The sequence below is a fragment of the Dromiciops gliroides genome, chromosome 3 (genome assembly GCF_019393635.1).
Source record: "Dromiciops gliroides isolate mDroGli1 chromosome 3, mDroGli1.pri, whole genome shotgun sequence".
NCBI classification, from domain to species: domain Eukaryota; kingdom Metazoa; phylum Chordata; class Mammalia; order Microbiotheria; family Microbiotheriidae; genus Dromiciops; species Dromiciops gliroides.
In genome coordinates, this window is record NC_057863.1 from 398,188,384 (window position 1) to 398,201,345 (window position 12,962).

The following is a 12,962-nucleotide window of genomic DNA, read 5'->3' on the forward strand; positions in this document are numbered from 1 at the left end:
TAATAAATGCTTAAAAACCTAACTCTTGCTAAAGCTTATAATTTATTGGCGACCACTCATTAGATATTTTAGACAGACTAGCTAGAATTTTAACCCTTAACAGGGTCAAGGATGATCCTGAGGTTTCAGACCCAGAAGACTGAGAATATGATGATATCATCAACAGAAGTAAGGAAGCTGGAAGGCAGGTCCATTTTTAGGAAAAGGGGTAAGTTCAAGAGGCAGCATAGAGAGACAGCATCAGAGCCAGGAAGGCACGGGTTCAAATCCTTCTTCGGACATATCCTGGTTGTGTGACCATGGGCAAGTCCCTTAATCTCACTGTTGCAGGCAAGGCAAGGCAAATGGAGTGAACAAGAATTTAGTAAGCTCTTACTATGTGTGAGGCAGTATGCTAAGTGCTGGGAATATAATTACAAGGAGAGGGACAGTCCCTGCCCTCAAGAGGCTTAAATTTGGAAGCTGAAAAGCTTAGGGGAATGAGGAGGAACAGGGAGAGGAAAGTAACCTCCAAGGGGCATGGAATGAAATCCAGAGAATGAAGAAGGACTGTTCTAGGACCTCCCTCAAAATGGAGGTTCCAAGAAGAAATCACCAGTGGGAGAAAAAGGCCACAGGGTAGAGGGAAGAAGACAGCTGAAGCCTGGCGGCCAAGTCTGGAGAATGAAGCATGGAAGGTCTGGGCCCTCCCCAAAAACTCTCTAAGGCAACTCTTTAAGACTATAAATTCAAAAAAAAAAAAACAAGGTGTGGACTTCCTTTGGTGGGAGGAGATTTCCTCAGCTGGGAGTTCCCAATACCAGTGAAATCACAGGCCCAGGCCCGATCCCTCCTCTTACTATGAATTCAGTCTTGAAGGTGCTGAGTTTGAGGTGGTATCTAAATCCTACCCATTCTTCAAGACCCAATTTAAGTCCCCAGCCCAAGGAGATCTCTCCCTCCTCTGAACTACCATAGGACCTATTTTCTATATCATTTATTCAACACTTATGTGATAATGCCTAATTTCATTGTGGCGGAGGGAATAAGGAGGGGGTAGGTGTATCTGAACCTGTGAATCTCATTGCTATTGGGAGCTCTTCAGTGAAGCGATACAAGTGCACACCTTCTCTGCCACTCTGCAATTTTTAGAGAATGGCACTAAGTGACTGGGCAGGGTCACACAGCCAGTAGATATGTATCTTAGGCAAGACCTGAACCCAGGTCATTTTATCTCAATGCACTGTCTTCCAACATTGCCACCTGCTATTGTTAGTCCTGTTTCCATGTACACATGGCTTGCCTCTCCTGCTACCATAAACTCCTTGAAGGCAGTAACCAGATAGTACCTTCTTCTCTTGTATCTCTCACAGCACCTACGATAGAGCTGGGCCCAGAGTAGGTAAGTGTTCAGTGATGTCCTGCTGCTTGGTTAAATGAGCTTACCAGCTGTTTGTTGAAGTTCTGGACGCACTGCTCGAACTGCTCATCCTTAGTCTCATCTGCCTTCCCTAACTTCTGTAAGACCTGGAAAAAAAAAAGATGGAAAGGAGTTGTTACACCAAAAATAAAGACCAAGTAAAAACCATGAGGTCCAGATCCTGTCCTGTTAAACCAGAGAGGACCATCAAACTTGTTTTCTCCTCAACCCCCTAATTCCCAATCACAAGAAACACACTCTCCCACCCCCCCCCAACCCAAAGTGTGGCAGTTTCCCATGTGCCTTGTGATGCCAATACTGGCCCAAGGGAGTCCCCCTCCATGGACGACTGCTGGTTCACCCCTTGGCCAACTAGCCTTTCAGGCAGAGAGGAGAGAAGGCCTAAAGGCATCACAATCCATGGACTGGACCAGAACTTCTTCAGTTAGGTCTATACTACACCTTCCTCAAGCTCCATCCAGCCTATCTTAAGTAATGGGGAAGAAAGGATTGAGCGGGACCGGACCGTCAGCTTTCTTGAGTGGGACCTAAGAAGGAGATCCAGGGAGAAGGGAAGACCAGACACTTGAGGCAATAATAAGGATACAGAAGAGGATAAGAATAGGCTGGAACTTGTTCACACGATCTATTCCTTCACCTTTATGACCATGAGGACAGTTTTCAGACTTTTGTATTTTTTTAGTCTCAAATGACAACCTTCCTCGCTGTTCTTCTCCTCCCCCACGCCTCAACATGTACACGCAAGCTCACACACACTCTCTGTCTGTGGGAGAATGGCCTCTCTCTCCCTTTCTTCTGTCTCAGCTCTCTGTCCCTCAGCTGTTTCTTGGCCAAAGAAAGAGAAGAGTGAGAGAAGTAAGAGATGGGAGAAAAATAAAACAAAGAGACAGTGACAGAAGAACAGAGCTTTGTGGGAGACAGGGGGAGATAGAGGCAGATGGACAATTGACTTCTACAATGCAGCAAGCTTCTTTTGGGGGAAATTGAAAAAACAACAAAGACATTTTCAAAGCAGGGCACAGCAAAGGAAGTGGTTAAAAACAGCTCTGGGAGGTAGAGGACTATGGGTATGGAGGATTGCATGTAATGTCAGGCATGGTTAAGGTGTTGGCTAGTTTTGTTGAACTCTTTTTTTTCAGTTTTGTTACAAGGGATGGCTCTCTAAGAAAGAAGAGGGAAGAGGTTTATAATATACTGGGAAATGAAAATTATGTTTAAAAAGGTATCAAAACGTAAATTTATAAAACACCTCTGGGGAATGACCAGGAAGACTTTCTTGACATGTGGCAAACTCCAGGGAGAACATGGACAAAAGTTTCACAGAATGACAGGTATGGATCTATCCACATCAGACGAAATCACAAATCCACTGGAATACCATAGTACCCTTCCCCCACCATCCTCAACAGATCAGAAAAGTCTAGTGAGACCCTCTTGCTGGCCTAGCACCTCAGCCCCATCACCTTCAGACAAGTGAGGAAGAACAATGACTAGACCACAGCAAAGTGTGTCTGGGCAGAGGAATAACAAGAGCTCGGGTGGAGAGGCAAGGAAGTCAGTGACAAGGGAAGATCATCATAACCTCCAGATTATGAGACTCAGCTGAGATGCCAGACAGGAAAGTACCTTGAAGCATGTAAAATGGCTCTACAAATGCAAAGGATTATTAATATAAACCCTTTTAAAGAGGTTAGAGTGTTCCCTGCTCCACATGAATCCAATCTCACCAAATGATACTTCCAGAGCTGCCAAGATTTTTTTGTCTAAAGTGTGGGAGTGTCTCTTGCCAAACTTGTAGGGATTTGGGCCTTTAAAGTCTTTTTTCTTCCTCTCCAGACCCCTCCTGCCCCCATAGATTTGGCCTGTTCAAGAGCCCTTTAGTCGCACTTAGCTTTCAAAGTTGGACTGAGTATGTGTTGAGAGAGAACTCCAGATAAGAAAGGCTGTGATAAGTTTCCTGCAGGCTGTCAGTCCAAAGGGGCCTGCTGGGCTTTGGGCCTAAGCCTCCCTCTGACTCTCACACATGGGAATCAGCCATCCCGAATCATCCACTTGAACTCTCCTCAAAGAGGAAATTTCTTCTCATTAGCCCCTCTTTGTCCCTGTTTTCATTAAAGCAACGTGCCTCTCTGCTGTCACCACTAGCCTCTTCACCGTGTGCCCCCCCCCAAAAAAATAAGACTTAAAAGTAATCTACTCTGGGGCAGCTAGGTGGCGCAGTGGATAGAGCACCGGCCCTGGAGTCAGGAGTACCTGAGTTTAAATCCGGCCTCAGACACTTAACACTTACTAGCTGTGTGACCCTGGGCAAGTCACTTAACCCCAATTGCCTCACTAAAAAAAAAAAAAAAAGTAATCTACTCTGATGACTATAATGGGACAGTACTGTGCTGTAGGAAATGACACATGTGAGCAATTCAGAGAAGCACCAGAAGCTCTATATGAACTGACCTGAGAGTATAATAAGCAGAATCTATGTCAATGGCAAGCCCACCTCTGTGCCTTTTTTTCTCATCCCCCCCCCATAATATAATTCCTGCTTCTCTTTGTGCCTACCCTTAATAACCCAATTCAAATTCTCCACCATGAAATCTTCCTTGACTATTCCAAACCATAGTGATGACTCTGTCTTCTGAGCTACTGTAGCACTGACTGCAGCATTTACTTGGCACTTAGCCTAAACATTCATCTATCTCTGGGCATATTTGTCTCTACCCAACTGGAGCCTAGCCTCTTCCAGGGCAAGAAATGTTGACAGATAGATAGATAGATAGACAGACAGACAGAAAGATAGATGGATGGATGATAGATAAACTAATAGAGCTAGGGATAGTTATAAATGTATATATATTTATAAACAGATTGATAAGAGATAGAAATATGTACATATCTGAATTGTCCATGTCATATAGATATGCCTTATCGCTTAATAGAGGTTTTATATGAGATAAGGAAATTGAGGCCTAGAAAGGTTAATTAAGTAGCTTGCCTTAGGTCACCAAAGCCCTTTTGAATGTAGAGTAATGGCTAGGATTCCTAGTTCACTGTACTTTTCAACACATTAAACCCAGGTTTCATGTTTATGTATTGTGTTTTGAGAAGCCTGATGATTCCAGATGATTTTCAGTTTCCCAAATAATACCATGCACCTACATAACCCAAATCTACTATCTTATTTTATCAGCACAGATTGTTTTTTGAAGGAAGAAAAAGAGAGAGAGAGCTCTAACATGGACATCTTTCATTTGATGTTGTCTGTCACTTGAGGGAGAGACATAGAAAGCAACAGATATTTATCACCTCTGTGTTACAGATATGGAAATTGGAGCCCAGGAAGCTTGACCTTGACTTATCTAAACTTTGTATCTGCCACAGACATAAACCCAGGCTTTGGAATTCAGCAAGCACTTAATAAATTCTTGCTAAATTGGATTGCAGAGATCACCCTGGGTCTAGAACTCAGCTCTGCTAAACTCCCAATCTGAGATTTATTCTCTGTCTCTGTCTCTGTCTCTCTCCCCTTCCCTCCCTCCCTCCCTTTCTTTCTCATCTCTTCCTAGAGAAAGAGCACAAGTATAATGCCTGGCACATAGAAAGAGTTTAATAAATGTTCACTGACTGACAGAGGGGCCCACTGGATATTTGTGCCACCCAGTCCCTAAGCCAGACCTCAGATCTGTGGGAAGTCTGTGGGAGGGTGCCTTAATAGAGCATCTTTACCTAAGGTAAGGATGCAGTCCTTCTTCAGGACAGACTATACTAGTCCATACTCAATAGGTATTATTGTCCTTTCAAGGGCCAAACTCCTCAACTTGACTGTTAGCCCCTTTAGGTAAGGACGTCATTTTATACTTTATGTCCTGCAGACCCCTAGCACAATGTCCCAAACAGAGAAAACCATCCATGACCTTCATTAGGCCTCTATGGTCCCTAACCCTTCTCCTCTCGGGCTGCTAAATGAAAAGCAATCTTCTAAGCCATATTCTGAGCCCACCCACTCTCTCAGTGAGTCAGCTGGGGAAGGCTGCATTATCTAGGTTGCTGCCCAAGCCACATTTCCTCCTCACCAGCCTGTAGCTCTTCTCTACCATCCCCCTAAACAGGCCTGTCAGGAGAGATCAGGGCTCGCTTGGATGACAGATGCTGCAGCAGCTGAAGAACACAGCCCAGCAAGCACTTACGCACAAGCACAGACCCAAGCAAACACGTATGTACAAATATGTAATCACATGTTATATAAGCAGGCACGGGCCAAATTGAGAAAACATGAAAACCCCAGACACAGACATGCCTTATCCCCTTAGTTATCCTTGCAAGTGCACTGGAAATGCCCTTGGCTATGAGTCAGGGGGCCTGTATTCCAGTCCATGCATTTCCCATGAATAACCAATTACATCTGCAACTTGTTAGGTGCACACGTGACTTGCTCTCTCTGGCCTTCAGTTTCTTCATCTGTAAAAGACTAACTGATCTCTCGAGGATCACACACACACACACACACACACACACACACACACACACGAGTTATATGCTTTGTGTGTCTTCCCAACCATATGGTAAACAAGGGCAGGGGCATGACTTTGCTTCTGTCCCACACAGTACTTAGCTAGGAGACACTTAGTAAAAACCTGCTGATTTACTGGTCTTAGGAGGAACAGATTGCAATGCATTTTGACAGAGATTGGAATGCTGAGACTTCTCCCCACCCACACACTTCATTCTGATAAATAACTTTATCTCCTTCTCTCCCTCACAAGAGGATTCTGGGACTTTCTGTTCCTCCTGTCTCCCCTCTGTGGTACATAAAACAGTGCTCTGGATTCAGAAGGTACTCAAGAATGCTGGTTAATTCAATCTAAAGGATCATAGATCTGGTTGTAGATAGAACCAGGGAGGCTACCTAGTCCAAATCCCTCATTTTACAGGTGCTGAAACAGGTATGTCATAAGACCACAGGTTTAGTGCCTGAAGGCACCTTAGAAGCCTATGAGTCCAACCCTCTCATTTAAATATGAGGAAACAGCCCCAGTAGGGTCAGACAGCTTTTAACTATCTAATGGAGAATTTGAACAAATCATCTCAATTCTAGGTCAATGGATAGAGTGTTGGGCCTTGGAGTCAGGAAGACCCATCTTCCTGAGTTCAAATCTGGCCTCAGACACATACTAGCTATGTGACCCTGGACAAGTCACCTAACCCCATCTGCCTCAGTTTCCACATCTGTCAAATGAGTTGGAGAAGGAAATGGCAAACCACTCCAGTATCTTTGCCAAAAAAAACCCAAATAGGGTCAGAAAGAATCAGACATGACTCAACAACAACTTAATTCTAAATCCACTGTCCAATCCAAACCAGTTCCTAAACAGCTCCTCATCACAACCCTGTTCTCTTACCTTCTTCACCTGGGGAATTCCCTCTCAGAGCCCAGAGCTCCAATATGTAAGATTTTTGCCTTATGGGACTTAGGCATCTAATTCCACTTCCCAAAAGTCTTTTCACTATAGTCCTATAGGACTTTCTTCCTTCCCCCTCTCCCACCAACCTGTTCATATTTTGTCTTCTCTCATTTAAATATAAGCTCCCTGAGGACAAGAACTATCTCGCTTATTTATACAGGTTGTTCCAAAAGTATCTGTATCTCCAGGGTTTAGCACAGTGCCTGGCACACACAGCAAGTGCTTAATAAATGCCTTATCATTATCTCATCCTCTTGACTCCAAGACCCATCAGTACCTTATGTATTTCAATCAAGTTACTTGCCCAGTGTCACATAGGAATCTGAGAAAGGATTTAAGTCAATTCCTCTGACTACAAAGCAAGTGTTCCTTCCACCATATCATTCATGTAATTCAATTCAATGGCATAAACATTTATGAAATGCCCACAGCGTACAAAGCATTGGTCTAAGAGATGGAAATACAGACACAAAAATTAAACAGTCCCTGCCTTAAAGGAATGTACCATCAAATGGGCTACATAAATACATAAGTAACCAACTACTAAACAGTCCCTACAATTCACCAGCACCACCCCACCCTATGCGTGACACCATCCTTCTCATCAGCTGCTGATGAGAAAAAACACCTCAAGGACCCAGCTCTCAAGAACACCCAGCAAAGACAACCCAGCAAAGAGGTGAATGGACCTGAAGCCTCCATATTCAGGTACCAACTACATACAAATGCCAAAACCCCCATTCAGTTTTTAAAAAATAAAAAACAGTTCATAAAGATTCTTTCTGTGTCCATCCTACTTTATAAACCTAGACACTGAGGAAACCAGACAATCTCTGAGGTCCCCAGAGAGAATCACCAACCTTTAGCATTTTTAGCATCCCCTCTCAAAATGACTTGTGTCCGGAGACCTTGGATAAGGCTGACGGTAAAACTCAGACAGCTGAATTCTGGGCTCACACTATCATCTATTGTTAAACAATGATCACTTCCCCCTCCCCAGGGGAAGGATGTCAGCTCAGCCAGGTCTGTGGTCTAAGGGGACCACAAAAACACAGTGGTGCATACTCAGAAACTGACAAAAAGAGACCAACCAATTTGCCCACACCCCTTCCACCCAAACATACATACATGGGGACATACAGAAAATATTCATTCAAAAGACATACTATTATGCCTACTATGCATACTATGTACTAGCCACAAGAGTGAGGAGACCTGGGTTCTAGTCTTATCTCTGTCACTATTTAAGGAGAAAGACTTAGATGGAAGGAAACTAAAGAGATCATCTACTCTTAATCCTCTCATGTTTATAGTTGAGGAGACTGAGGTCTGGAGAGTTTAAATGACTTGCTCAAGGTCACTTCCCACCAATTAAGTAAGTGGCAGGATCAGGAATCTTGCCAAAGTCTTCTGGCTCCAAACCCAACATGCTCCTCATTCACGACACCACATCTAACCTTGGGCAAGCCATTTCAACCTTAGAGAGTCATTGGACCATAGAGTTGCAAGGTAGCTTAGAGATCATATAGCCTTAGCCTGGGATGGTTTTCAGAGGGTCCATGAACCTGGATGGGAAAAGAATTAAATGTTTATCTTCACTTATCTCTAAATCACTTCTTTTTTTTTTTTTTAGTGAGGCAATTAGGGTTAAGTGACTTGCCCAGGGTCACACAGCCAGTAAGTATTAAGTGTCTGAGGCCGGATCAGAACTCAGGTACTCCTGAATCCAGGGCCGGTGCTTTGCCACTGCGCCACCTAGCTGCCCTCTAAATCACTTCTATTGTGAAGTTAGGCAACAAACCTCTATTCTGGGAAGGGGTCCATAGACTTCACCAGGCTGGCAAAGGGGTCCATGATACAAGAAAGGTTAAGTACCCCTGCTCTAATGCAAGCCTCTCCTTTTATAGATTATAGAAATTAAGGCCCACACAGATGAAGTGACATCCAACATCACACATCTCAAATGTAGTAAAACTGGAATATGAACTTGGGTTTGTTTATTTATTTATAATTTTGAGTTCCAAATTCTATCCCTCTTTTCCTCCCTCCCCTCTGCCCTTCCTGAGGCAGTGAGCAATCAGAAGTGGGTTATACATGTGCAATTATGTAAAACATTACCATATTAGTCATTTTGCATAAGAAAACTTGAATAAAAGAAAAAATGAAAGAACATGAAAAATAGCATGCTTCAGTCTGCGTTCCATCAATATCAGTTCTTTCTTTGGAGATGGATAGTTTGCTTCATCGTTAGTCCTTTGGGATTGTCTTGGATCATTGTATGCTGGGAATAGTTAAGTTGTTCACATGAACTCAGGTTTCTTGACTTGCATTTTCTACTCTATCTGAGATGTATGTGCTCCACGTGCATGACATCTCTGAACTCCTGTCAGAGGCTAAGTTTTTGTGGAAGGCAGAACTTGTATTATACAGTGGAGTACATAAAAGTCTATGCTAGGAGTTGGGAAACCTGTGTTCTAATCTTCCAACTGCCATTGGAAAGACAGAGAACCCTGTGTAGGAAACTTTCTGAATTTCCTCAGCTGGAAAATGACTATAGTCATATAACCCTGCCTGCCTGCCTCATGGGGCTGTCACAAAGATCCAGTGAAATAATGCATTCGGAAGCACTTTAAAGTGCCAGGTGGAACTCAGTTTCTTCATCTGTAAAATAATGGGAGTTGGATTCCTCAAGTCCATTCCAACTTTGAAACTCCTGTGATATTTATAAAACCTATGATTCTCTGTGACTAAAGTCTCTGGTTTTCTAAAGCTGTGAATAGCCGTGTAGCTTTATAAACACTACTGAATTTTCAGAGTTGTAAGGGGCTTTAGAAATCATTGAGTCTAACTCAACCGAGGACACTGAGGTGGCCCTTATTAGCCCTTAGAGAATCAGAGACTTAGCCTGGGGAACTAGGCCCCACAATTTCATACCGGTCCTCACAGTTCTCCATCCTATTCATTACCTCAGAAGAAAAGGAGAGAGAGGTAAGAAGAGTTGTTATTCCTCAGCAGTTATAGTGAAGGGTTGAGGATCAGAAGAAGAAAGACGACTGAAGTATCAGTGACTTTCAATTATCCAGACTCCTCTTGTACCACTCACACCAGATCACTGAGGGTGCTTTATGCCAAACCTAGAATCTAGCCAAGAAAATACCAATAGGAGAAAAGGTCTTTCTGGGATTATATATCTAGGAGACAACAGAAAAAAATCAAGGGAGAAATATAAGATATCTCTTTACCATGGACTGTTTATTTCTTTTTTGTTTTTTAATCTATCTCGTGTCTGCCCCTTTCACAGCAACCACCCCCCCATCCTTAATCACTATTCTAAGCATTTATTAAGTACCTTCTATATTCCAAATACTGTACTGAATAATGGAGATACAAAGACAAAAATAAAATAGTTCCTACCCTCAAGGAGTTTCTGAACGTTCTATCAGGGTATACCTGAGGATTCTGTGATTTTACAGCTAAATTGTAGTTAGTACAGGTTGGATCCACTCTGAAGACCATAATCTCATCCCTCTCAGACAGACAAATGCTTTTAGGCTTATAAGAAACCATCCTGTAGGGGCAGATAGGTGGTGCAGTGAATAGAGCACCAGCCCTGGATTCAGGAGGACCTGAGTTCAAATCTGACCTCAGACCTGTGACACTTACTAGCTGTGTGACCCTGGGCAAGTCACTTAACCCCAATTGCCTCACCAAAAAAAATAAATAAATAATAACAACAACAAAAAACAGAAACCATCCTGTGGTATCTGTCTCCCAACCCTGGGTGGCATGTCTGAGTGGCATGGCTACTCCCTTTATAGAGCACCTACTGTGTGCCCACAATAGAAAACAATCTAGAATCTAATTCAGAAGAAAAAGACAAAGATATATGAAACATGCATACACATCATTAATTTATACTGTATATATAGTGTCTGTACACTATGTTAAATGATGAATAAATCTAAATATCAGCTTATTAAAAAAAGATATATGAAACAGATCAAGATAAAACCATGGGGTAGAAATAAAATGCTATATGAGTTCAAAAGTAGGAGAGGTCCATGGAAAATATAGTAAAACAAGAATGTGATAAAATATCTCATTATCATGAAAAACAATGAATATAAAGACTACAGGGAGCCAGGAGGAAGACTTTTATGAACTGATACAAAATGAAACGGGTTGAATATACCAATTTATTATAGCAATGTGAATGAAGAGAACAATAAAAAAAATGCTGAACACCATGTAATTATAATGATCAAGCTTGACCTTGAAAATAAGATATGCTAAGGCACCTCCATGCAAATGAGGCCTTGGAAATGGAATGGAATATGATAAGAAATGACAAAAGGAGATGATTTTGAATAAGCCAAATAAGACTTGTACGAACTGATGTAGGGTAGTGAGTAGGAAGGAGAGAACGATTTATATAACAAATGATAATGACAAACAACTTTGAAAAACTTAGGGACTGATCAGTTCAATGACTAACCAGGATGCTAGAGTGAGTGCTAGTGATAAAGCATGCATGCTACCCAACCTCCTGACAAGAGAGGGGAGACATGCAGGGTGCAGAATGAGACTCCATTTCCAGACACACCTGGACGCAATATAGACATCTGTTTTGCTTACAAGGGTTTTTCTTTTTCTTTTCACCTTTCGATGTTTGAGGGGTAGGAGGAAGACAAAATCTGAAAACATTTTAAAGACTGAAGATGCCCTTCCCTCCTTTCTCTGCAGAGGTAGAAGATGATAGATATGGATGTGTTGTTTTTGCTGAGCTGGTTTGTTTCCTTTTTTGGTATGGCTAGCTCTCTGGATGGGAGAGGGGGAAGGGACATATTAGGAAGGTAAAGTGATGTAAAATCAAAACTTATCAATAACTTTTAAAAAAACAACACAGGGGTGTTTGGGACTATATCCAGAAATAATTATGATGCTTTAAAAAAAATAAAAAGATCAATAAACCTTCTTTCTTTGACAGAAAAAAAATGTCATCACTCATCAAAGGTTCCCTGAAGCTAACCCTTGATGGGTAGGAAGGATTTGAGGGAGGGCAGGGGAGGCAGAAAAAACAAAGGTAGGGAACCCAAAATGAGACCAGCCTATTGTAGGAGAGAGCACAAGTGAGGACACCAGCCTTGCTACATACTGTGAAGTAGTCCGACAGTTTTCCAACTGTTATCCAAGCTAGTTCAGGGCAGTGAGCCCTGGGTGAGCTTTTGTCCAGGTATCCCCTCTACTCCAATAGAGACAATCTCAGTGTTTGGTTCAGACATAGAAGACCACTCCTGTTACAGACCAGCAGCAGTTACTGCCCTGTAGCCACAAAGAGAACCAAAGCAACTGAGGGTCTCACCTTTCCCAGAACCTCAGACCCCAACCCTGACCTAGACCCCAGGCTCCAGTTCAATGGTCTGACTGCCAGCATGTTGCTCAATCCCTGCTAAAAAACCTTGGCACCCTTACACCAGCCCAGACCCAGTTTCTGTTCCTTGCCAACTCCCATCTGACCCACCCCCTCTCAAGTTCACCAAGCATGAGCAAAAGGCCCATTCACAGAGGATGAAGTGAATCTGCACCCCCTACAGGATAGGGAAGAATAAATTGAGAATAAGGAGGGAGAGCTTTCACCTGCTGGGCCAGCACTTATACCTTTCCTAAACACATTTTGATTTGTTTGAAACCAGCAAAAAGTTATCGCCTCATTGTATCTGCCAAAAAGATACTTTCTAAATACCGCTGAGAACTACTAAGGACTGCTAAGGGGTCCTCTGAATGTGTTCTTTTGAGTTGCCATGTTTTCTATAAATAAACAGAACTGAAGCTTTTAGGAGCATCCAACTCGGCAAACGTTCAATATGCACCTGCTATGTGCTAGATTCTGGGGAATAGAAATAAAAAACCCTAAGAATCCCTGTCCTCAAGGAGCTTACTTCACTAACAAGTATAGCAGGAGGAATTGAGAAGGGAGTGAGTGCTAACAATTGGAGGGAATCAGGGGAGACTTCACAGACAAGCTGACTCCTGAGTTGAAGGGAGCCAAAGATTCAAAAGACAGAGAGGAGGAGGAAGAAGGACAT

At 42.7% G+C, this 12,962-nt stretch overlaps 1 protein-coding gene across 21 annotated transcripts in view; it reads right to left on the bottom strand.

Moving 5' to 3' along the window:
* BIN1 (bridging integrator 1) overlaps positions 1 to 12,962 on the bottom strand; it is a 139,056-nt gene that overhangs the window by 69,827 nt on the left and 56,267 nt on the right. For all 21 annotated transcript variants that reach the window (XM_043994888.1, XM_043994895.1, XM_043994903.1 and 18 more), the window contains exon 2: positions 1,426 to 1,506. In XM_043994888.1, the coding sequence (XP_043850823.1) occupies positions 1,426 to 1,506 (81 nt within the window). The remainder of the gene's footprint in view (positions 1 to 1,425; positions 1,507 to 12,962) is intronic.